The following is a 22981-nucleotide window of genomic DNA, read 5'->3' as shown; positions in this document are numbered from 1 at the left end:
CTCTGCAAATCTCCACAATGAACACATTTCTACGGCAGGTCCTGGAGGTGGCCTTGAACCTGGTAAGAAAACACCCCAAAACCCCAAAAGACTAGTAAGTCTAAAATCCATTTTTGGATACAAATCTCAATTCACTTGGATAAACACCAAGAGAAGATGGCTAATGGTATTAGGCTCAGAGGACAAGCTACAGTCAGTCTGGGAAGCATTCAATGATTTTGTCCTATTAAGGCAAGAGGTCTTTTAGTATGTAAAAAGTTTGTAACCTGGCTTCCCTTAGAAAAGAGAATATGGCCTAGGGAAAAATGTATCGTGTGAATCAGATGATACACAAGTCTCAGGGAATAAAAGTTTAGCATGGGGATGCAGTACTACCTTATTCTTACAGGAGACGAGGCATTACAGTTCATCCATCAGTCCTACTAGTGCCAGACATTTTGTGAATACTCTCAGTGCTATGGAATGCAAAGGGCAGAACCCTCTACTGATAATGGTTGAGCATCTCTGTGAATCACAGGTACTTCCTGTGGGGGCCTGGTAGCTATCTATATGAAAGTATGTATCCTGTAAGGTTACAGACTGAAACAAGATTTGTGCTCAGAGAGAAGGAATAATGGAAGCAAGAGTTACTATCCAAAACCTCAGATGGTCTCCTCAGGTCTAGGGTAGGACAAAGACCCCCTTTCTTCTTCAGAAGGATGGGAAGCCTCTGTCCCTGAACTCTACTAACACATCCCCTATGGCTCAAAGATGACGCAAAGTGGCCAGGCTCTTGTGAGAAGGGTCTCTACATAAGAATGACTATACTGGGTCAGACCAAAGGTGCATCTAGCCCAGTATCCTGTCAAATGATGCATCCCATCTCACATTCCCAGCTTCTGGTAAACAGAGGCAACCCAACAGATTTAGTTGAGGTTGGTCTTGCTTTGAGTAGGGGGTTGGACTAGATAACCTCCTGAGGTCTCTTCCAACCCTAATCTTCTATGATTCTATGACACCATCCTTGCCCGCCCTGGCTAATAGCCACTGATGGACCTATCTGTCATGACCTTATCTATTTCTTTTAACCCTGTTAGTGCCTTGGCCTGTAGAACATCCTCTGGCAAGGAGTTCCACAGATTGAGTGTGCATTGTGTGAAGAAATACTTCCTTTTGTTTTAAACTTGCTGCTTATTAATTTCATTTGTGACCCCCTAGTTCTTGTGTTCTGAGGAGGAGTAAATAACACTTCCTTATTTACTTTCTCCACACTGGTCATAATTTTAGAGACCTCAAATCACATGCCCCCTTCATTGTCTCTTTTTGAAGCTGAAAAATGCTAATCTTATTAATCTCGCCTCATATGCCCCATATCCCTAACCACTTCTGTCCATCTCTGCAACTTTTCCAATTCCAATTCCTGAAGAGGGACAAGGAAGGGAGGCAGAGGTAGGGGGTAAAGAGCAGAATTGTATGTGTTAGCCATGCATGATGACCTCCAACATCCATCTATCCTATGGTATGGCAGAACATACCCAGTGGAACTGAGCAAGGTGGCTTCCGAATGCCATACTCTCTGGACTGGATCTGATGTGGCTCCCAACAGTCCTGTCAAATTTGCTGACATGTCATATGGATTTTCACTGCCAAGAAAGAGGAAGGCTGGTGCCTTATGTTGTACTTTGGCTTGGCACAGTACTTGTGTTTCCAGGAATAACAGGACAACACTGTTGCTCGACTGGGGTTGAGGACAATATGACTTGCACTATGTGTGTAAATCCTGTATGGTGGCTTTTGAGTCTTAAGTGCAGAGCACTGTTTATATGCTATATGTTAATAGCTCTCTCCTCTCAAAGAACAAGTCCTCCCTCACGGCATGTACTCCTCTTGGGCTGACTAGAACCATGTAATGTTTAAGAAAAGTTTTGTAAATGAGTTCCAATAGTTCATGGATCAGGGACCGAATCTTATAGAGTTCCACAGGCTTCTGTATAGAATATTTAGGTTAATCTTTCTATCTACCTAATGGGATTCAGTGCTCAGTCTAGAAGATACCATCAAAGATGCTTAGTTTTGCAGTTCTCAAACTGTGGATTTGTGTCTCCAGAGGTAACATGCTTGTTAACAGCAAAAATGTTTTAAAATAACTATATGGAGGTGATAAATAACAGACCTCAACCCTGTTGTGCCTCTGCAAATTTGTGTACACAGAGTCAATCTCTTACCTCTCTCTAAAAGTGCAAAGTTTCAAAACGTTCAATGAATAGAAAATTGTTGGAGGAGGAATAGGTCTGGAGATAAATGTGAGAAGTGAGGGACATATGCTTGTTTTGTTAAAATATTATGTTTGCTGTTGAAGAAAAAAAAATCCAGAATACCTGACGTTGTTTTAGTTAAATAAAACAATTTAAATATCTGTCTGGTGATGTTCTCCTCTTAATACAGCATGGTAAGAAAATCCTCCAAATACTAATGATTAACCTGCTGAATTGGAGATAGTTCACCTCCCAATTACTTCATAATTATCTGCTTCAATTACTTTTGGTAAATTAAATAACCAAGCATTCATTTTCTGATATAGCTGTAAAACTAATCTGAAAAGTTTTCAAACCTATGAGTTGTCAAGAATATGTAATAAGGTTATAACAACCAACAAGAATAAACTTTTATGTAGAAAACCATGATTAAATTGATTATTAATTAAATTAAATTAAATTCCTGGCTAGTAATTTAAATCAAACCCACCCTGGTCAAGGAGTCTCTCAGACAGACCTGAGCCCCCATTTCGCCTTCAGGATAAGGAAGTAACAGGAGTAAAAGCCCCTTCCCTGGAATTCCCTTGGAACTCTCTCCACAGTTCCCAAGCTGAGGAGCCAACCCACTTCCTGCTCTAGCAGGGATAAATGTAACGGGTTTCCCCTGCCGTCCAAAGAAGGGGGGTGGGAGGGCGGGGGTGAGACAAGCTGTAGCGTGTAGCCCTGGGAAATGGTGTGGGGACCCAACAGTCCAATGTAATTCGGGACCATTCCGCAAGGAACACACACAAGCGGTTGCCGAAGGCAAACTTTATTGGTAGGAGGGTTGTTTCAGTGGACATCTGAGTACCCTCCTGCAGCCAGTGAAAAGAGTCTCTTGCCCTGCTGCTTGCCCCTGGAGGGCCCAGGTTGTGGGACAGAGCAAGACTGCCTTTGAGGTCGCCTTCTTTGGGTCTTGGACCTCTTGTAGGCAGGCTCATATTTTGGCTGGGGAGATGGGGCAGGAGCCTGCAGCTTAGGCTTTTCCTTGCCATCAAAGGGAAGATCCTGCATCAGAGACTGCGCTTCCGTGGAGAGCCCAGACAGCAGTAGCCAAGACGCCCTGTGAATGGACACTGCTGAAGCCATAGACCAAGCAGTCATGTCAGCTGCATCCAATGCGGCCTGCAGAGCAGCCTTTGCAGCAGCGGCACCCTCCTGTATGAGCGTCTTAAATTCCTTCCTTTCACTGTCTGGAAAGGAGGGTTTGAATTTAGGCAGTGACCCCCACAGGTTAAACTCACAAAGTCTGAGGAGGGCTTGGTGGTTGGCCACCTGGAGCTGGAAACTGGACGATGAATAAAGTTTCCTACCAAACGAGTCAAACCTTTTAGAGTCCTTATTCTTGGGTGTGGGTCCTGGTTGACCATGTCTCTCCCTATGATTTACAGACTCCACCACTAGGGAGTTGGGGGCTGGGTGAGTATAGAGATACTCATGCCCTTTCGTGGGCACAAAATATTTGCACTCTGCCTTCTTCAATATTGGTGCAAGGGAGGCTGGCGTTTGCCAGAGGGCACTGGAAATCTTAGCCACCCCTTTGTGCAGTGGCAGGGCCACTCTGCCTGATGCCAAAGGCGAGAGGACACTGAAGAGCAAGTCTGAGGGTCCCCCGATCTCCTCAGCTTGGAGATGGAGGCTCAACGCTACTCGCTTCAGTAGCTCTTGGTGAGCCCTGAAGTCCTCCTGTGGTGCGGAGGGAGGCGAGGCTGCATTCTTGTCATTCGGCACAGGGGAGGTGGCCAATATGGAGCTCTGCAATTCGGTCGTCGCCACAGAATCTACCCCTTGGTCGGACTCCGCATGCAGTGCCGAGGATCCGTGACCCGCCGATCTATCCTTTGGAGGCCTGAATAGTGAGGTGGAGGGATCCTCCAAAGCCCCTGCTACCGAACGAGTCCCTGGCTGGGCATGTGCGGGGGGCCAGGGGGTCCACTGGCACCACTGGCCCCTTGCCATTGACTATGCTGTGGCACCAGCTGGTCAGGTTGGCTGGGCTGAGATGTAGAGGGCCTCGTGTGGGTCGAGGTCAGGGTTACCAATGACCTATAGGTACCATGGGAGCGGTACGATCGACAGTGCCAAAAACAACGTCTGCCACATGACCGGGACTCTGACGTCGAGGAACAGTGCCGTCTCGAGCTACTACTTCTCGAAACGCTATGGCACCAAGATCTGCCACGGCGTGGAAATGGTGACCCCTGCCAGGAGTCGTGGGTGTGGTGCCCAGAGGAGAGAGAGCTGGAGTGCAAACAGCAATGGCGCCTGTGTTGGGAGCAGCTACGGTAGCTCCGACAAGAAGCGGAGTGCCTACAGCACCCATGCCTGTCCTGTCAGTACTCTCTGCTTGGCATGGAACGGTGCCTGGAACTCCAATCCGAAGGCATCCGACCAGACAACTTGGTGGGTGATGAAAGCGGAGGCTGGAGACTGTCCTGACAGGACACTGAGCAGCGAGCGTGCCCGAGAGCGGTCCCTTGACCGGAATCTGCCTTGGGTTGGAGTCAACTGTCTAGAGCCCAGCGGTGGCTTGCCTCTACGGCGGGGCCCGGGTACCTACAGAGTCATAATGTCTTGGGCCACCTGCAAGGCCTCTGGAGTCGACGCCACTAGGCTGCTCCGCTCGACATGAGTCGGAGCTCTGGAGCCCAGAGTGGGAGAGGGAGAGGGAGAGACTAGGGCTGCCTGACACAGGTCTAGCCTCTCCCCCTGCTTTCTCTCAACGCCGCTGAGATGACAGGGCCTTTCTTTGTTTCTTAGACTGAGAGCGATGCCAGCCACCAGAAGGTGCCGCGGGATCACTGTGCACCAAAGACGAGGTGCCCGGTGTTGAGTCTGCTTGGTGCATCGGGGTTGGAGCCAGTGCCAACTCCATGAGAAGGGTCCGAAGTCTAATGTCTCTTTCTTTTTTAGTTCTAGGCTTAAAAGAATCTGCAGATCTTACAGCGGTCACTAATATGGGATTCACCCAAGCAGCGGAGACAGTCAGCATGCGGGTTACTTCTGGGCACTAAACGCCTGCAAGAGTCGTAAGATTTAAATCCTGGGGCCCGAGGCATGCCCTGGCCCGAATGCTAACTAACGGAACTGAAACTTGTTGAACTAACTAACAGGTACCACTAACAATGAACAAGTTCTCGGATGAGCTGCAGCGAAGCGAAGCTGGAGCAGTAGTTCCAAAGCACCCTCACTGACAGTAAGAAGGAACTGAGGGCGAGGGGAGTGCACGGCTCCCCTTATAGTATGCTATAGAGGTGCCACTTCAGGGGTCACAGTAGCACTCCCTCTACGGGTACTGCTAGGGGATAAACTTCCGGCACTGGTGCACCTGGCAAGCACGCACACCTACTGTGAAATACATGAGCAAGCACTCCAAGAGCAACTAGGAGTGCAGAGGGGGAGAAAGGTGCTGGTGTTCCATCACCCCGCCTGTGGGGCATGCTGAAGGCAGGATGCCAGGATTGTGCACAGGCAGTGCTAGTGCAATGTTGAGCGTTTTGGTCTCCAAGCCAGACAGAGGCTGCAGTGAGCATAAACAAAGGGGAAACGGTGATTTTGTGTACCTTATTACTTGGCTCAGTCGCAATAGATTTTCATGGGGACAACAAAAAGCATTTCCTGATACTAGGGCTTTTCCCCTGCCAAATTGCAAAGCCCTTCTGCAAACCATGAAGGAATTAGAGCTCTCACCCCCGCTCTCAAAAGTCAAAAATTTTTCTAATGGAAAGCGTCAGGCAAATTTAATACATGGATTGCTTCCTCTCCTTCAATAATTAGAATAAGGCTGCTGTTGTAGGAAGGCATATATGAAGAATAAGTAGGTTTAGGACAGCTAATAATTATATTTAGTCCTGAATAATTACAAGAATTACATTTAGCCCTGAATGTAATTAAGTTAGTATTTCATAGTACTGGGCCAGCCGCTGTGAAGTTGCTGGCCGAGATTTTCAGAACTGATTGTGATTTTAGGCGCCTCCATTTTTGGATACCCAACTTGAGACATCTTAACATTTTCAGAAACTAGTGCTCAGCACTTTCGGAAAATCAAGTTCTTTAGAATTACCTCAAATCGAGAGCCCCTGTCAAGTCCTCTACACTTGTAGCAGTGGCAATCCCAGTCACTAGTCTATGATATAAAACCTAAGTATTAGGAATTATACTCTCCCAACAAACAAGACGGTTACTCACCTTTGTAACTGTTGTTCTTCGAGATGAGTTGCTCATATCCATTCCAGTTAGGTGTGTGTGCGCCGACCCGGCCACCCTTCAGTTCCTTCTTGCCGGCTACTCCGACAGTGGGGAAGGAGGGTGGGTTTGGAATGGATATGAGCAACACATCTCGAAGAACAACAGTTACAAAGGTGAGTAACCGTCTTTTCTTCTTCGAGTGATTGCTCATATCCATTCCAGTTAGGTGATTCCCAAGCCTTACCTAGGCGGTGGGGTCGAAGTGAGATGTGGCGGTATTTAAAACTGCTACGCCGAAGGCCGCATCATCTCTTGATTGTCTGACTAGCGCATAGTGTGCGGTGAATGTGTGGACCGATGACCAGGTCGCTGCACAGCATATCTCCTGGATAGGCATGTGCGCCAGGAAGGTTGCCGACGTCGCCTGAGCTCTCGTGGAATGTGCCGTGAGGTGGCTAGAGGGGACACGAGCTAAGTCGTAGCGTGCGCGAATGCATGCAGTTATCCAGGAGGAAATCCTCTGAGAGGAGATTGGTTGACCCCTCATCCGTTCTGCGATCGCCACAAACAGCTGAGGGGACTTCCGAAATGGCTTTGTTCGCTCAATGTAGAAAGCGAGCGCTCTACGTACATCTAAGGAGTGTAGCTGCTGCTCCTGCCGGGAAGAGTGTGGCTTCGGGAAGAAGACCGGGAGGAAGATGTCCTGGTTGGTATGGAAGGCAGAAACAACTTTAGAGAGGAACACTGGGTGGGGTCGCAGGTGCACTTTGTCCTTATGGAAGACGGTGTAGGGTGGATCCACTGTGAGAGCTCTCAGCTCTGAGACCCGTCTGGCCGATGTAATGGCCACCAAGAAGGCCGTCTTCCATGACAGGTACGTGAGCGAGCAAGTCGCCAGTGGCTCGAATGGCGGGAGCGTGAGCCTGTTCAGGACCAAGTTAAGGTCCCAGGTAGGAGCAGGGCAGCGTACGGGGGGGGGGGGGGGGGGGGGTAGAGGGTAGAGACGCTCCAGGCCTTTAACAAACCTGGCGACTAAGGGGTGGGAGAATACGGAGCGGCCACCCTCTCCTGGCCGAAAGGCGGATATGGCCACTAAGTGTACCTTTAAGGAGGATGTCGCCAGGCCTGCTGCTTAAGGTACCAGAGGTAGTCTAGGACTGTGGGAATTGGGGTCTGCGTAGGGTTCACCCCTTGAGTAGCACACCAGCACGAGAAACGCTTCCACTTGGCCCTGTACGTTGAGCGAGTGGAAGGCTTCCTGCTGTTAAGGAGTATATGTTGGATCAGTGCGGAGCAGCTGAGCTCCGCCGTGTTCAGTCATGCAGGAGCCACGCCGTGAGGTGCAGGGCCCGTAGGTCCGGGTGACGAAGCCTGCCGTGATCCTGCGTGATCAGGTCTGGGTGGAGAGGAAGGGGAATTGGGGGGTCCACAGATAGGTCCAGCAAGGCGGTGAACCAGTGCTGTCTGGGCCACGCAGGTGCGATCAGGATTAGATGCGCTTTGTCCCTGCGCAGCTTCAACAGGACTTTGTGCACCAGAGGGAACGGAGGGAAGGCATACAGGAGGTGGCGGGACCATGGCAGGAGAAATGCGTCCGTGATCGACCCGGGAGAGAGACCTTGAAAGGAGCAAAACTCCTGGCACTTCCTGTTGGACTTGGTTGCGAAGAGGTCTATGCGGGGAAATCCCCACCTCTGGAAGATGGAATGGATGACATCCGGTCTGATCGACCATTCGTGGCAGAGGAAGGATCGGCTGAGTCTGTCCGCCAGCATGTTCTTGACCCCTGGGAGGAAGGATGCCACCAGGTCTATCGACTGGGCTATGCAGAAGTCTCAGAGTCGAATGGCTTCCTGACATAGGGGAGACGAACGGGTTCCCCCCTGTTTGTTGATATAATACATGGCCTTTGTGTTGTCCGTGAGTACGAAAACACAACGGCCGTGTAGGTGTCGTTGAAACGCTTGGCAGGCGAGGTGGACTGCCCTTAGCTCCCGGACATTTATGTGGAGTGACAGCTCTTGGGACGACCAGAGGCCCTGGGTGCGCAGGTCCCCTAGGTGGGCCCCCCACCCCAGGGATGATGCATCGGTTGTTAGAGTCATCGACGGTTGCTGTGGATGGAACGGCATCCCCGCACATACTAGGGATGGGGTCAGCCACCAGTCGAGGGAGCGGAGAGGGTCGGGGGGGACCGTCACCAATATATCCAGGTGGTCCCTGCTCAGGCGGAATACGGAATGAAGCCACGTTTGGAAGGGCCTCATTCGGAGCCTGGCATACTTTGTCACGTAAGTGCATGCGGCCATATGCCCTAGAAGTGTGAGGCAGGTGCGAGTCGAGGTGATTGGGGAGGCCTGCAAGCTCCGAATGATCACAATGATTGTCTGGAAGCGAGGTTGAGGTAAGTAGGCCCTGGCCTGAGTAGAGTCCAGGGTCGCGCCTATGAAGTCTAACCTCTGTGTGGGGACCAGGCTGGATTTCTCGTCATTGAGAAGCAGGCCTAGCTGGGAGAAGAGGTCCGTAACGGCCTCGACATGTCGCCGCACATGCGACTGGGAGGACCCTTTCAGGAGCCAGTCGTCTAGGTACGGGAAGACGTGGATTTTCCGCCGATGGAGGTGGGCGGCCAAAACGGCCATGCACTTGGTAAACACCCTCGGGGCCGTGGAGAGGCCGAAGGGCAGGACTGCGAACTGGAAGTGCTGATGTCTGACCGTGAAGCGAAGGTACTTCCTGTGCGGTGGAAAGATGGCGATACGGAAGTACGCGTCCTTCATGTCGAGGGCGGCATACCAGTTTCCAGGATCCAGGGATGGGATAATGGTTCCCAGGGAGATCATGCGGAACTTCAACTTGAGCATCCATTTGTTGAGGCCCCGCAGGTCTAGGATGGGTCTGAGACCTCCCTTGGATTTGGGGATCAGAAAATATCGGGAGTAGAATCCCTTGCCTCTCTCACCTAGAGGTACTTCCTCTATAGCTCCCGCCGCGAGGAGGGAACGAACCTCCCGCAGGAGGGTTTGCTCGTGAGAGGGGTCCCTGAAGAGGGACCGGGAAGGGGGGTGGGAAGGGGGTGAGGAAGCAAATTGCAGATGGTATCCATGCTTCACTGTGCGTAGCACCCAACGGTCTGATGTTAACTGGGACCACGCCGGGAGGAAGTGGGAGAGGCGGTTGGAGAAGGTAGGGGAAGGATCCTGTCTTGAGTCTGGTATGCCGTCCCCGGGTGCACCTTCAAAAGCCGGACTTGGGGCCCGGCTGTGCCTTGGAAGGCCCTTGGCTTTGGCCTCCCTGGGAGCTGGATTGGCGTCTGCGGCCCCCCCGGCCACGCCGTCTATTGAGGTCCTGCCTCTGACGGGGTGGTAAGTATGGGCGTCGTGCTTGGGGCCTGAAGGGTCTACGCTGGAAGATGTATGCATCCCCAGCGAGCGTATGATGACTCGATTGTCCTTCAGGTTTTGTAATTTGGAGTCCATCTTGTCCGAGAACAACCCTTTCCCGTCAAAGGGTAGGTCCTGGACTGTATATTGTAGTTCCGGGGGCAGTGTGGAGGCTTGAAGCCATGAAATGCGCCTCATGATTATTCCAGAAGCCAGGGTTCTGGCTGCCGAGTCAGCCGCGTCGAGGGAGGCCTGGAGGGAGGTCCTGGCCACCTTCTTACCCTCCTCCAGGAACGCGTTAAATTCCGGGGGTGAGTCCTGGGGTAGCAGTTCGGAGAACTTACCCACCTCCGCCCATATGTTGTAGTTATAACGCCCCAGTAGGGCCTGCTGGTTGGCCACACGGAGTTGCAAGGCCCCAGCTGAGTACACCTTGCGACCCATGAGGTCCATCCGCCTAGCCTCCTTGGATTTGGGGGCCGGTGCCTGCTGGCCATGCCGTTCCCTGTCGTTGACCGACTGAACCACTAGGGAGGAGGCAGGAGGGTGGACATACAGGTACTCGTACCCCCGAGAGGGTACCATGTACTTCCTTTCCACTCCCTTAGCTGTCGGCGGGATGGAGGCTGGTGACTGCCACAGGTTATCGGCGGTAGACTGGATAGTCTTTATGAATGGGAGGGCTACCCGGGTAGGAGCATCGGCCGAGAGGATGCTCACTACTGGGTCCTCAACCTCTGAGACCTCCTCCACCAGTAGGTTGATATTAAGGGCCACTCTACGGAGGAGGTCCTGGTGGGCCCTGAGATCTATAGGTGGGGGTCCTGACGCTGACAACCCAGCCACTGCCTCATCTGGCGAGGAGGAGGATACTCCAGGGATGAGGGTATCCTGCGCGGTCTCTTGTTCTTGGCCTGGTTCCTGCTCGTGTTGACCCGGGGAGTCTGGAGGCGGCTGTTTGTCCGACTCAACCACGGGGGGGGCGGGAAACAGTGGCCTCTGGCACCTGATGTTCTGAGGCGGTAGAACGTGTCTGAGGCACGGGGGCACCCTGGGCCTGATGGTAAGCCCAGGGTGTCCAAAAACCCCACTGTTGGGCACCCGCGTCCTGCAGGTGGGGGTCTTGGAACACTCCCAGCGGTACTTCGGGGTCCTGGTCCCATTCGTAATAGCTACCCGCCTGGGAGGATGCCGACGTGCCTCTAGATGGCCACGGTGGAGCGGCGAAAGTCGGTGCTGAGGTACCGACAGACCTCACACCTCTGGATAGTGGTGACCAGTGTCGGTATCGGTGTTGAGAGCGAGACCGGGACCTGCGGCCGGCTCGGTGCCGGGAGGTCGACCGGGAACCCGAGTGCCTTTGTCTAGATCTGCTCCTGGAGGTGCGGCGTCCACTGCGGTGCCGTGAGCTGGAGCGGTGCCGGGAGTACCGGGTTGACGCTCGGGACGTCGACCGGCGCCGGGAGCCCGACCGGTGCCGAGAGCGTGAGCGGTACCGACGTGAACGGTGCCGGGAGCCTGACCGGTGCCGGGGCGATCGGTGCCGGGATCAAGATCGACGTTGCGAGCCTGAGTGGCGCCTCGATGCCGAGCGTCCGCGGGACCGCGATCTGGAGCGGTGCCGGTCTGCCACACTGACCGAAGCTGGTCTGGTCAGGGTCGGTTTGCCCATAGAGCATAGTACCCGCACCGGCGGTGACGGGGGTAAGGGCATCGGTGCCTCGGTGATGGCGATTAGCTCCCTCGCTGCGGCAAACGTCTCCAGGGTAGAGGGTGAAGCCAGCTCTACCACAGTGTGCACCGAGGAGCTGCCAGGTGCCGGACTCGACGGCCCTCTCGGGGTCGGAGTCAACGGTACCAGCTTAGACGGTGCCACGGCAGGCATCGGTGCCGGGCGATCCGCCTTTTGCGCAGGCTCTGATTGTGGGGCGGCTGGTGGCGAGATGATCTGTGCCTTCGCCGCCTTCGGCCTCAGGGAGAGGAAGCGGCTCTGGGCCGGTTTCGGTGCCGGCTTTTTGGTGGTAGCACTCGGTGCCGTGGCGGTGCCCTTGCTCACCGGCTGACTTGCGCTCGGTGCCGAGGGCGAAGGTGTCAGGGCCGCTTCCATAAGGAGCTGTCTCAATCTAATGTCCCGCTCCTTCTTGGTTCTCGGCTTAAAGGACTTACAGATCGAGCACTTGGCCGATAAGTGCGACTCCCCGAGGCACTTCAAGCAGGAGTCATGGGGGTCTCCAACTGGCATGGGCTTGTGACAAGCCGAGCACTGCTTGAAGCCCGATGAGCCGGGCATGAGCTCCGGCTCCTGGTGCAGGGAAGGGGGGGGGGTTCCCCCTATCCCCTCAACTACAGCTAATAACTACACTAACAACACTAGATAACTGACTAACTAACAACTATATATCTATATATGTACAATAATAACTACAACTACTATATACAATGATAGCGAAATGAGCTGCTAGGGAGTGTGGAGGTCAGCGAAGCCGCGCTCCACAGTTCCAACGACCGACACGGGCGGTAAGAAGGAACTGAAGGGTGGCCGGGTCGGCTGGGATATATATTGGGCGCCATAGCAGTGCCACTCCAGGGGGCACCCAGCCGACCTGCCTGGGTTGCTAGGGTAAAAGTTTCTCCGACGAACGTGCACGTGGCGCGCACACACCTAACTGGAATGGATATGAGCAATCACTCGAAGAAGAACAAACCCCTTCCAAAGAACAGATTAGTAGAGCCATTATACCATTGCGATCATCTGGTCTGACCTCCTGTATAAACACAAGGCATAGAACTTCCCCAAAATAATTCTTTTGAACTAGATTAGAGTGTAAATTAAAAAATAATAATAATTAAAAAAATCTTGATTTAAAAAGTGCCAGTGACGGATAATCTACCATGACCCTTGGTGATTTGTTCCAACAGTTAATTACCCTTACTGACAAACATTTATGCCCTATTTCCAGTCCAAATTTGTCTGTCTTCAACCTGGCAGCCATTGAATCTTTATATACCTCCATCTGCAAGATTGAAGAGCTCATATAAAACATTAGTTCCCATTGTAGTACTTACAGACTGTGAGCTAAAGAGAGTATTTCTAATTTACGCAGTGTGGTTTAAGGACACGAAGTTACTCAGACAAATTGGTGTATTACATCGTTACAAGGTGAATTAGCATTAGCATTAAAGGGGACATGATTTAAGGTATTTTAAAAAACTCCACATTACCTTTGTCACATATCCCACCCCTTGGATTTTATGGGTGAGATTTTTGGGATGTATGCACCTAACTCCTTTAAGTGGGTTGAAAATTCCAGCCTTTTTATTATTTATATTACATCAATGTCTAGAAGACCTACTGAAAATTAAGGCCTCAATGTACGAAGCACAGTACAAACACACAGTAAGTAATAGTCCCTGCCTTGAAGGAATTACAACCAAAATAATTTAAATATGTTTATTAAAACTGTTTATGATCAGTGTCTGAGTTTGGACCACAAAAATGTTTAAGTCGGTTTCACTTGCTTACAGTTTGACATAAGCCGAGCAAACTTTCCATTGGAATTTTAAATTTCATGGGAAAATTTCCATTAGATTTAGGCTTTGAGAGACTGTTTTCAACAAAACCTAATTTGGGTGCAAATTTCATTAATATCCCTGCTGTCAATAAATAAGGACAAATTTTTACCCAAAACCTAAAAATTCCAACAGCTATTCATCATCCCCAGCACACACAAATTACTATACAACTGTATTGCAAATATAGGGGATGGGAGTGTAGGCAATGTGACCTAATGGTCACAGCTGGGCTGGGGTCTACATGTCAGGGACAGTAGTCACTGAGCAGCAGTTAGAGGAATCACTAGAGCCAGATTCAGTAAGCAAGAGTTGGGGTCAGAATCAGGCTGAGATCGGAGACCAGAGATTAGGAGACAAGGTGAAGTCTGAGTCACAGTAGGCCAAAATCTGGGTGCCTACCCACACACAACTTCCTGGGTCAATCCCCAGGGTTAAATAGGGTATCTGGCCAATCAGAGGACTGCAGGGTACTGTCACTCTGGCTCCCTTGGAAGGTACTTTCTGTGGCACCTACTTTCCACAGTGCGCCCCAGCTGTAGCTCTGCATGGCCTCCTAGTACCACTGTAGGAACGTCAGCCAGTCCAGGCTCTGTAGACCCAGCTCCTAGTTCACAGACCCTTACAGCAAAAGAAGTGGTAAAAGCCAATTGTCAAAGCTTGTCTCTCTCATTAGAAGAAGTTGGTCCAATAAAAGATATTGGGGGGGAGGCAGGGATAGCTCAGTGGTTTGAACATTGGCCTACTAAACCCAGGGTTGTGAGCTCAATCCTTGAGGGGGGCATTTAGGGATCAGGGCTAAGTAAATAAATAAATACATAATTGGGGATTGGTCTGCTTTGAGCAACCCTGATATTCTATGACTTCTACCTCACCACCTTGTCTTTCTAATTATCAGCTAAGATATTTTAAAATATGCTGGACAAAAAGCTTGAGAATACAAGCACTAGACCCTCATCTGGGACAACAGAGTAAGTAAATCTAGTTAATATTTTCTGCTCTAATTTCTAGGATTTAATCCCTGTATTTTGTGTAGAAACCCAATTTAGAATTATTTTTAAATCTTTTATATCTTATAAGAACTATTTAGCATAGTCAACTTGCTTTTTCCTTTATTTGGTCTCCTAACTCTGAGATCATCATATATTAGCTAAGGCAGTGTAACTATTGGGTTTCTGGGAACTGGGCGGGCAGAAGCCCGCCCATTGCTAACAGATCCCCCTTCAGCCTAAGAGGAGGACCCACAGGACCTCAGAACCCCACTGATTCCAGGGTACAACTAATAAAAGAACAGGAACAGGAGTGCGGTCAAAGGGTCATAAGAAGGGATCCTGATGGGGACACCGAGCAGAGAACCCTGGACAGCGCCCACTGCTCCTCGAAGGCATCAAGGGAGCCAGTGGACGCCGCCCAAAGGAACTCCGCCCGGATACGTGAATGGACCATGGAGCGGAAACAAGCCCCACAGTCACCGGAGTCTCCATCGGCCAACCTCCCGTCCCTGGTTGTGTAGATGGCCATTTTAGCCAGGGTGAGGAGGAGGTTGACCAGGAGGTCCCGCGACTTTGTGGGGCCATGGATAGGGAGTGCATAGAGAAGGAGGTGAGGGGAAAAGTGCAGCCAGAAACATAAGGCAGTGTAGCGAGGCAGCTGCCCCACTTCTGGATAACAGGTGTTAAAAGCAGCCAAGCTAGGCTGATTGAGCTGGCCACAGCTGTGGTTGCTTCCCCAATTAGGGCCTAGCTGGCCCTGATAAGAGGGCAGTGGGCCAGAAACTGGAGGAGTCTCACTCTAGCCCTGGAGTGAGAAGGACTAGCTGCCTAGGAGCAAGGTACCTGAGGTGGAGCAGTGCTGGGGAAGAGCAAAGGGAGCTGGGGAGCTCCAGCCTGGTAAAACCCTCAGGCTGCAGGCCTTGGTGAAGGCCTACAGAGGTACTGGGGCTGCAGAGACACAGCCAGGGAATAGGCAAAGGCAGCAGGTCCTAACCCCTTGCCAATGATGAGTGGCCATTACAGACTGCAGTCTGCCCCAGAGAAAGGGGGCTAGATGATGACTGGCAGTAGCCACTGAGGCAAGGTGAGTTTAGAGGGTTGGGGACTCCCCTGGGAGGGGAGACCCAGAGCAAGGGGTACTGCTGGGGAAGAACCCTGAGGTAAAGGGCACTGGGGTCCAGGAGGGACACGGGATCAGCAGCAGGCAAGACACCGGCCTGCAGAGGGCACGCCGTATGCTGGAAAAGACCTGTGACATTGCACACTCTATGATTTTATGAAAATATGCTAATATAACTGGAATATGCTTCATGCAAAAGGTCTTGTAAGGTATCATTACAAAGTTTATAATGTACTGAGTGCTGTCATCCTATTTGTATAAATGTACCACTCATGTATCGAAAACTAGAAATATGAAAAAAATTCTTGAGGGCCTATTATAATTATGCAAAGTGTAGGCCATTAATGTTGGTTTGGAATCTTGATGATTCTCATTAACCAGGACAATTATCTGCAGATGGCTCTGTTTTACTTGTAAGGCTCCCTGTATACCTGTGTGCTGGCAAGTGGATAATGAAGTCTTACAGTGACATGTGATCATGTCACCTGAACTGGAATCCATCTTTAACCTGGTGCTTTTCCATTGAAAAGTTGGGGGTGGGAACCCAGAGAGAGACAGGATTTCCATCTTATGCAAAACATCTATAAATGGGTGGAACAGAACAAAGAGGAGCCATCATGAAGAATCCCCTAGCTACCACCTAAGCTGGAACAACGGCTATACCAGGGGAAAGGATTGTGCCCAGACTAGGAAGGCGTCTAGTCTGTGAAAGAAACTTATTGAAACCTCTCTCAGGGTGAGATTTTATCTGTACTCAATTGTATTACTGTATTAGGCTTAGATTTGCGCGTTTTATTTTGCTTCGCTTGGTAATTCACTTTGTTCTGTCTGTTACTACTTGAAACCACTTAAATCCTACTTTCATTTTTTACTTATTAATTAACTCAGTATGTACTAATACCGGGGGGGAGGGAAAACAGCTGCGCATATCTCTATGTTATAGAGGGCAAACAATTTATGAGTTTACCCTGTATAAGCTTTATACAAGATAAAACGGATTTATTTGGGTTTAGACCCCACTGGGAGTTGGACATCTGCGTGTTAAAGATGAGCACTTCTGTAAGCTGCTTTCAGTTTAGCCTACAGCTGGTTAAGGGATGTGGTTCAGACCTGGGTCTGGGTTTGCAGCAGGCTAGCGAGTCTGGCTCAAACCAGGCAGGGCACTGAAGTCCTAAGCTGACAGGGCAGGAAGGCAGGGGCAGAAGTAGTCTTGACACATTGGGTGGCAGCTTCCAAGCGGGGTTCTGTGATCTAACCTGTCACAAGAGCTAATTCCCAGACGACCAGCTGGAGGCACCAGGCCAGTGAGTCCTTCACCTTGCTACTGGTAGTAATTCAAACTCTGCACACATCTACAATGTAATCAGATAACTGAGAATATATTCTTCTTCCCCAGAAATCTCTCTCAGGCTGGTATTTTCTCTGAGATTTACTTTTTCTGTCAAGTGCTTCTATCCTAGACATTCAACTCACGTTAATTCCTCTGTCATTAATTCTTCTTATTGTCTTTAGACTTTTTTTTCCACTAAATTTCCCAATTTCGCACAGTTCAGAAAGGGCCTACAGTTGTCATCACAGTTCTCTTAGTTCTGAGCTCTTAACTTTTAAAACGTTTTATTTACCAACTGAGATTTAGTCCTATGTACCTTAGAATTACAGAAAAAAAACTACATTCAAAGAAGCTTGCAAAATCAGACACTCAGAAGTTATTTCTTAACTGTATTAAAAATGCCTGTGCAATCTTAATTTGGTGCTCTTGTGAATACTGTACACATTTTCAAATAATCTTTAATTTACATAATCACATGTTACTTTTTCCACAGAATCCCTGCTTCATTAAGTACACAGGCTAGACAGGTCCCAAGGAAAGTTGCATCAGATTAATGCAGGTTTAACTCTTACTGAATTTGGTTTACCTTGAATTAGTGAATTACCAAATTAAGATAAATCAAGTTAAGCAAGAATCAAGCCAGTTTAACCACTGTTTAACCTAACTGAGAATAAAGCACTCTGATTCTGTAATACGAGTGACACATTGAGTTAATCAGGAGTAGCTCTCCATGAACAGGTTTAATAACCTGTTAAATTTATTACTGTGAATAAAAAGCTAAATTAGCTCCCCAAAGTTAATAGTTTGTGCCATCCTGGCTGGAAAACTACTACTGCATTATGGTTTTCAAATTAAGATAAAGCCCAACATTTATCCACCTATATATTCTCTCACCTCTGCTCTCATGCGTTTTGCTCGACGTGCAGGGGGACAAGTTTCAGATGGCTGAACGGACTGTCTCTGGGGAATATCATGGGGTTTGTATTCCTTGTCCTTCGTATCACTGGGGAGGTCTGGCTTCTGCAAACACTAAAATACAGGCACAATTGTGATTACTTACTTTTCTCTACACCGCTAACAGAATTCCACCTCACACAAAATTGTGTAGAACCTTTTCCGGGCTAAAGTGAAAAGAGTACATTACTGTCACTTTGCTGCAGAAACAAAATAATGAACAGTTGTTAGCTGTAACCACTGTAACGGTGTCTGCTTAAACATGTAAGCCACAATATGATTTGTTATTTCAACACAATGGTGGAAATAAAATGTAAGATTAGGAAGGCAGTGTTTTGTTTTTAAAAAAGGGAAATCTGATTAATCTGTTAATATTGTTACTGGTCTGGAATTCTCCAGTGGAACATATTTCCATCAGATAATGTGGCACATTCATCAAAATCTAACATATGTCACAGAGACTATTCAATTTCCATGAAAGTGCATTGGAAAACTGTCAGATTTCCTGATTATCTTGGCAGGCTGATGGGGAGTTGAGAGCGTGGAGCAAGTTCATCTGGTGGGCTGCTGTTCAGCAGGGCTTTCAACTCCTTCACAGCTCACCATGTGCACCAGGCACCTACAAGCTCTGGGAGCACTGACAACCCAGCCTCCCATGACAGCCAACTGTCCTCATAGACTTTAAGGCAGTGGTGGGGAACCTTTTTTGCCATTGATCCTGGGGGGTAGGGGGGAATCAATCATGGGCCACCGCAACTTCAGCCACACCTCTGCTCTTCCCCCAGCCCAGATCCAGCTGCAGTTCCCCTATGCCCCCTCCTCTGCCCTCAGCCAAGCTCTGTCCTCACTCCCTCTCCATCCCCAGGCCAGCTTTGCCTCTAACCCCAGTTGCTCACTCCCACCTTCAGTTCTGTGCCCAGCTCTGCCTTCAGCCCAAGCTCTTATGGTGAGGAAGCCTTGGCTGTGCAGTAATGGGGGATGGGAGGGCACACCATGGACAAATTCCATTACTGGTAAGAGAGGGTTCAACAGGAAAAGTTTGGGCACCAGTGAATTAGACCTAACCATGTGGGCAAGACCCAACTCACAGACACCTGGGATCGAGGGACATGATCATTCCCCTCTACTCGGCATTGGTGAGGCCTCAGCTGGAGTACTGTGTCCAGTTTTGGGCCCCACACTACAAGAAGGATGTGGAAAAATTGGAAAGAGTCCAGCAGAGGGCAACAAAAATAATTAAGGGCCTGGAGCACATAACTTATGAGGAGAGGCTGAGGGAACTGGGCTTGTTTAGTCTGCAGAAGAGAAGAATGTGGGGGGATTTGATAGCTGCTTTCAACTACTTGAAAAGGGGTTCCAAAGAGGATGGATCTAGACTGTTCAGTGGTAGCAGATGATAGAACAAGAAGTAATGGTCTCAAGTCGCAGTGGGGGAGGTTTAGGTTGGATATTAGGAAGAACTTTTTCACTAGGAGAGTAGCGAAGCACTGGAATGGGTTATCTAGGGAGGTGGTAGAATCTCCTTCCTTAGAGGTTTTTAAGGTCAGGCCTGACAAAGCCCTGGCTGGGATGATTTATTTAGGAATTGGTCCTGCTTTGAGCAGGGAGTTCGACTAGATGACCTCCTAGGGTCCCTTCTAACCCTGATATTCTATGATTCCTGCTCTCTTTCAAAATGGCGCTCTTTCATGCTGTCAGAGAACAAAGGTACCTTGAAAGTAGCCCATTTTTAAAATAAAATTGTACTGGCAATATATAATAAGAGTAGCCAGTTGTTTTAGCATCAAGGTAGAATTTCAGCATTATACAACACTAACATATTACAAAAATCAATTATGACCTCACCATTAAAATGAAGTACATAGGAAATTAAAAAGAGAAGATTAATCACCCTGTGCAGTAACTGAGTTTCCTTGAGATGGTTGTCCCTGTGGGTGCTCCACTTTAGGTATCTTGGCGCCCTGCACTTGTAATCAGAGAACTGTAGTAGCAGTGCCATGGTTGGCCATGCACACGCGGCACCCATCTAAGCAGTTACCTAGTGTGCGCAGCCAACTGATCCCCAGTTCCTTCTCTACCCCAGAGGATCAGCGTGAAACTCCAAAGTAGAGGGGAGATGGGGCGACAGTGGAGCACTCACAGGAACATGTCAAACAACCTCAGTTACTGTACAGGGGAGTAACCACCTCTTCTTCTTCGAGGAGCATCCCCTGTGGGTGGCTTCACTTTAGGTGACTATGGAGCAGTGCCCCTCGGGGGTGAGGGGGCGCAACTTCAGAGTTCTTTTTTTGATGGTGGCTAGCACCGAGAGTCCAAGCTGTGTGTCTGCAGTTGATCGTTGCTTGAGATCATAGTGTTTAGTAAAAAAGTGTGGGCAGAGGCCCAGGCAGCTGCTTTACAAATGGGTATATTATTGAGAAATGCTGTTGATGCTGATGACACTCTGGTGGAGCGTGTGCGAACTCCTGGTGGAGCCAGGAGGTTGCTCTGCTGGTAACACAAATAGATACAGCCCGATATCCATTTAGATAGTCTGACCCTTTGATCGTTCTGTTACAGAGAGAAAGAGAAGAGATGATTTTCTAGATGTTTTTGTTCTTTCTTGATAAAAGGCTAGTGCTCTGCAGACATCAAGCATGTGAAGAAAAGCCTCCTTGTTGTCGGCATGTGGTTTCAGGAAAAAAACACAGGTAAGTATATAGGTTGATTTAGATTAAACTGCGAGGCTACCCTAGGTATGAATTTGGGGTGCGGCCATAGGATCACTTTGTCTTTATAGAATGTGGTATAAGGTGGGCGAGTCATTTGGGCACGTATCTCTCCCACTCTTCTTGCCGAAGTGATGGCGACGAGGAAGGCCACCTTCATCGATAGATGTAGCAATGAACAAGTCACTAAGGGTTCAAATGGTTTCTCGAGGTTAAGGTCCCACATGGGAGTATGGTCTTTTAGTGTTGGGTAGGTATTTATCATGGCTTTTAGAAAACGCTTAGTTGTTGGATGGGCAAAGATAGTGGCCCCATCCACGTTATCGTGTAACGAGATGATTGCAACTAGGTGTACTCTGATGGAGCTGATGGATAGCCCCAATTTTTAAAAATCCAGTATATATTCAAGAACCCTGGGCAGTAGGGCCAACTGTGGGGAAATATGGCTAGCCTCGCACCAGGTGCGAAATTGTGTCCACTTCTATGTGTATGTTTTTCGTGTGCTTAGTCTGCAACTGTTCAAAGAAATTAGACATACCCTTGAAATAGTCTGTGTCAATACTCAATAGCCATGGAGAAACCAGGCCTTGAGAAGGAGAAGAGATAAGTTGGGGTGACTGATGTGTCCTGAGTTCTGGATCAGGAGGTGAGGTATTAAGGGGAGAGTTCGAGATGGTTTCACTGCCATCTGTCTCAGATATGGGAAATCATATTTGTCTGTGCCATGCAGGCGCAATGAAAATGACACTGGACTTGTCTTGTCTGATCTTGTGTATAATCCGACTCAGAAGTGGGATCGGAAGGAACGTATACATTAGCAGCGCTTTGCATTGTGAGTTGTTGCAAACAGGTCTATAGTGGGGAATCCCCGTAGGTTGAATATGGTGGTGAGAGTTGCATAATCCATCTCTCACTCATGGGTTTGTGAGAAGTCTGATGTCCCAGCAAATAGGATGCCAAGATGTCTATACTGCTGGGGATGCACCAATTCCAGAGGTGTATTGCCTACATGCACGGAGGGTATGATCGAGCTTCCCCCTGGTGGCGCTTGTAGAACATGCATGCTGTGTTGTCCATAGGGACTTTGATAGTAGTGTTGTGGATTAGAGGAAGAAAATGCTCACATCCGTTTATGACTGCTCTTAGTTCTGGTATGCTTATATGCAAATTGTATTCCGCTGCGGACCAATGACCTTGGATCATGTCACCCAGGTGAACTCCACATCCCATGTGGGAGGCATCCGCAGTGATCATTATGGTAGGAGCTTTCTGTTGAAATGGGACACTTGAGCAGACGTTTTGTGGTAGTGTCCACCATTCGAGGGAATCCTTTACCTTGCGGGGCATGGTGAGCCACCTGTTGAGAGAGTGCTTGTGTGGTACATAGCAAGTGTGAAGACAGGCTTGTAGGTATCTCATATGCAGTCTGGCACGTTTGATGATGAAAGTCATAGTGGCCATGTGCCCCAAAAAGTTGTAGGCACGTCCTGGCAGACTGTCTGTGACCATAGTAATCAGAGTGTTTAAGCTGAGGAAGCACTGTTGGGGTAACCTCACTGTTGCCGTGAGGTAGTTGAGAAAGGCCCCTATAAGTTCCAAATTGTTGGACAGGAACCAAGCTGAACTTTTGAAGGTTTATTTGAAGTCCAAGATTCATAAAGAAGGCTATTGTGGTTTGTGTGGCTTCTAGTGCTGCCTGCTGTGTTGGTGCTCTTAACAGGCAGTCGTCCAGGTATGGGAAAATCATGGACTCCTAGTCTGCGGAGGTGAGCTGCAGTGATGGTGAGGACCTTGGAAAGACCCTTGAGGTGACTGACGATCCAAAGGGCAGCACTTTGTATTGGTAATGTTGATGTCCTAGAGTAAAGCGCAAGAATCTTCTGTGTGCTGGGTGAATGGTGACATGAAAGTGGCTTTTGTCCCTCGACCTGCAGGATGCTTAATCTCCTTTCTCTAATGCCGGAATTATCGTCGATAGGATCACCATTTTGAATCAAGTATCGAGGGTAGCCATGTTAGTCTGTATCCATAAAAACAACAAGGAGTCTGGTGGCACCTTAAAGACTAACAGATTTATTTGAACATAAGCCTTCATGGGTAAAAACCCATTTCTTCAGATGCATGGAGTGAAAATTACAGATCCAGGAATTATACACGGACACATGAAGAGAAGGGAGTTACCTCAAGTGGAGAACCAGTGTTGGCCCTGTAATTTTCACTCCATGCATCTGAAAAAGTGGATTTTTTACCCACGACAGCTTATGCCCAAATAAATCTGTTAGTCTTTAAGGTGCCACCAGACTCCTTGTTGCATTTTGAATTGCTGCATTCTCACAAACTTGTTGAGTTTGCATAAATCCAGAATGGGTCTTCATCTGCCATTCTTTTTCTGAGTGAGGAAATAATGGGAATAAAATCCTCTTCCCCTGTGTAGAGCTGGTACTGGTTCCACGGCCCCCCCAG

The 22981-nt window shown here is 49.1% G+C and overlaps 1 protein-coding gene across 3 annotated transcripts in view; it reads right to left on the bottom strand.

The window, feature by feature from the left end:
* The window catches only part of KDM5B (lysine demethylase 5B), a 207948-nt gene that overhangs the window by 127848 nt on the left and 57119 nt on the right, over nucleotides 1–22981 (bottom strand). For all 3 annotated transcript variants that reach the window (XM_050956074.1, XM_050956076.1, XM_050956075.1), the window contains one exon: nucleotides 17751–17885. In XM_050956074.1, coding sequence (XP_050812031.1) covers nucleotides 17751–17885 — 135 coding nt within the window. The remainder of the gene's footprint in view (nucleotides 1–17750; nucleotides 17886–22981) is intronic.

The sequence above is a fragment of the Gopherus flavomarginatus genome, chromosome 5 (genome assembly GCF_025201925.1).
Source record: "Gopherus flavomarginatus isolate rGopFla2 chromosome 5, rGopFla2.mat.asm, whole genome shotgun sequence".
NCBI classification, from domain to species: domain Eukaryota; kingdom Metazoa; phylum Chordata; order Testudines; family Testudinidae; genus Gopherus; species Gopherus flavomarginatus.
This window is presented reverse-complemented; position numbering and strand designations above follow the sequence as displayed.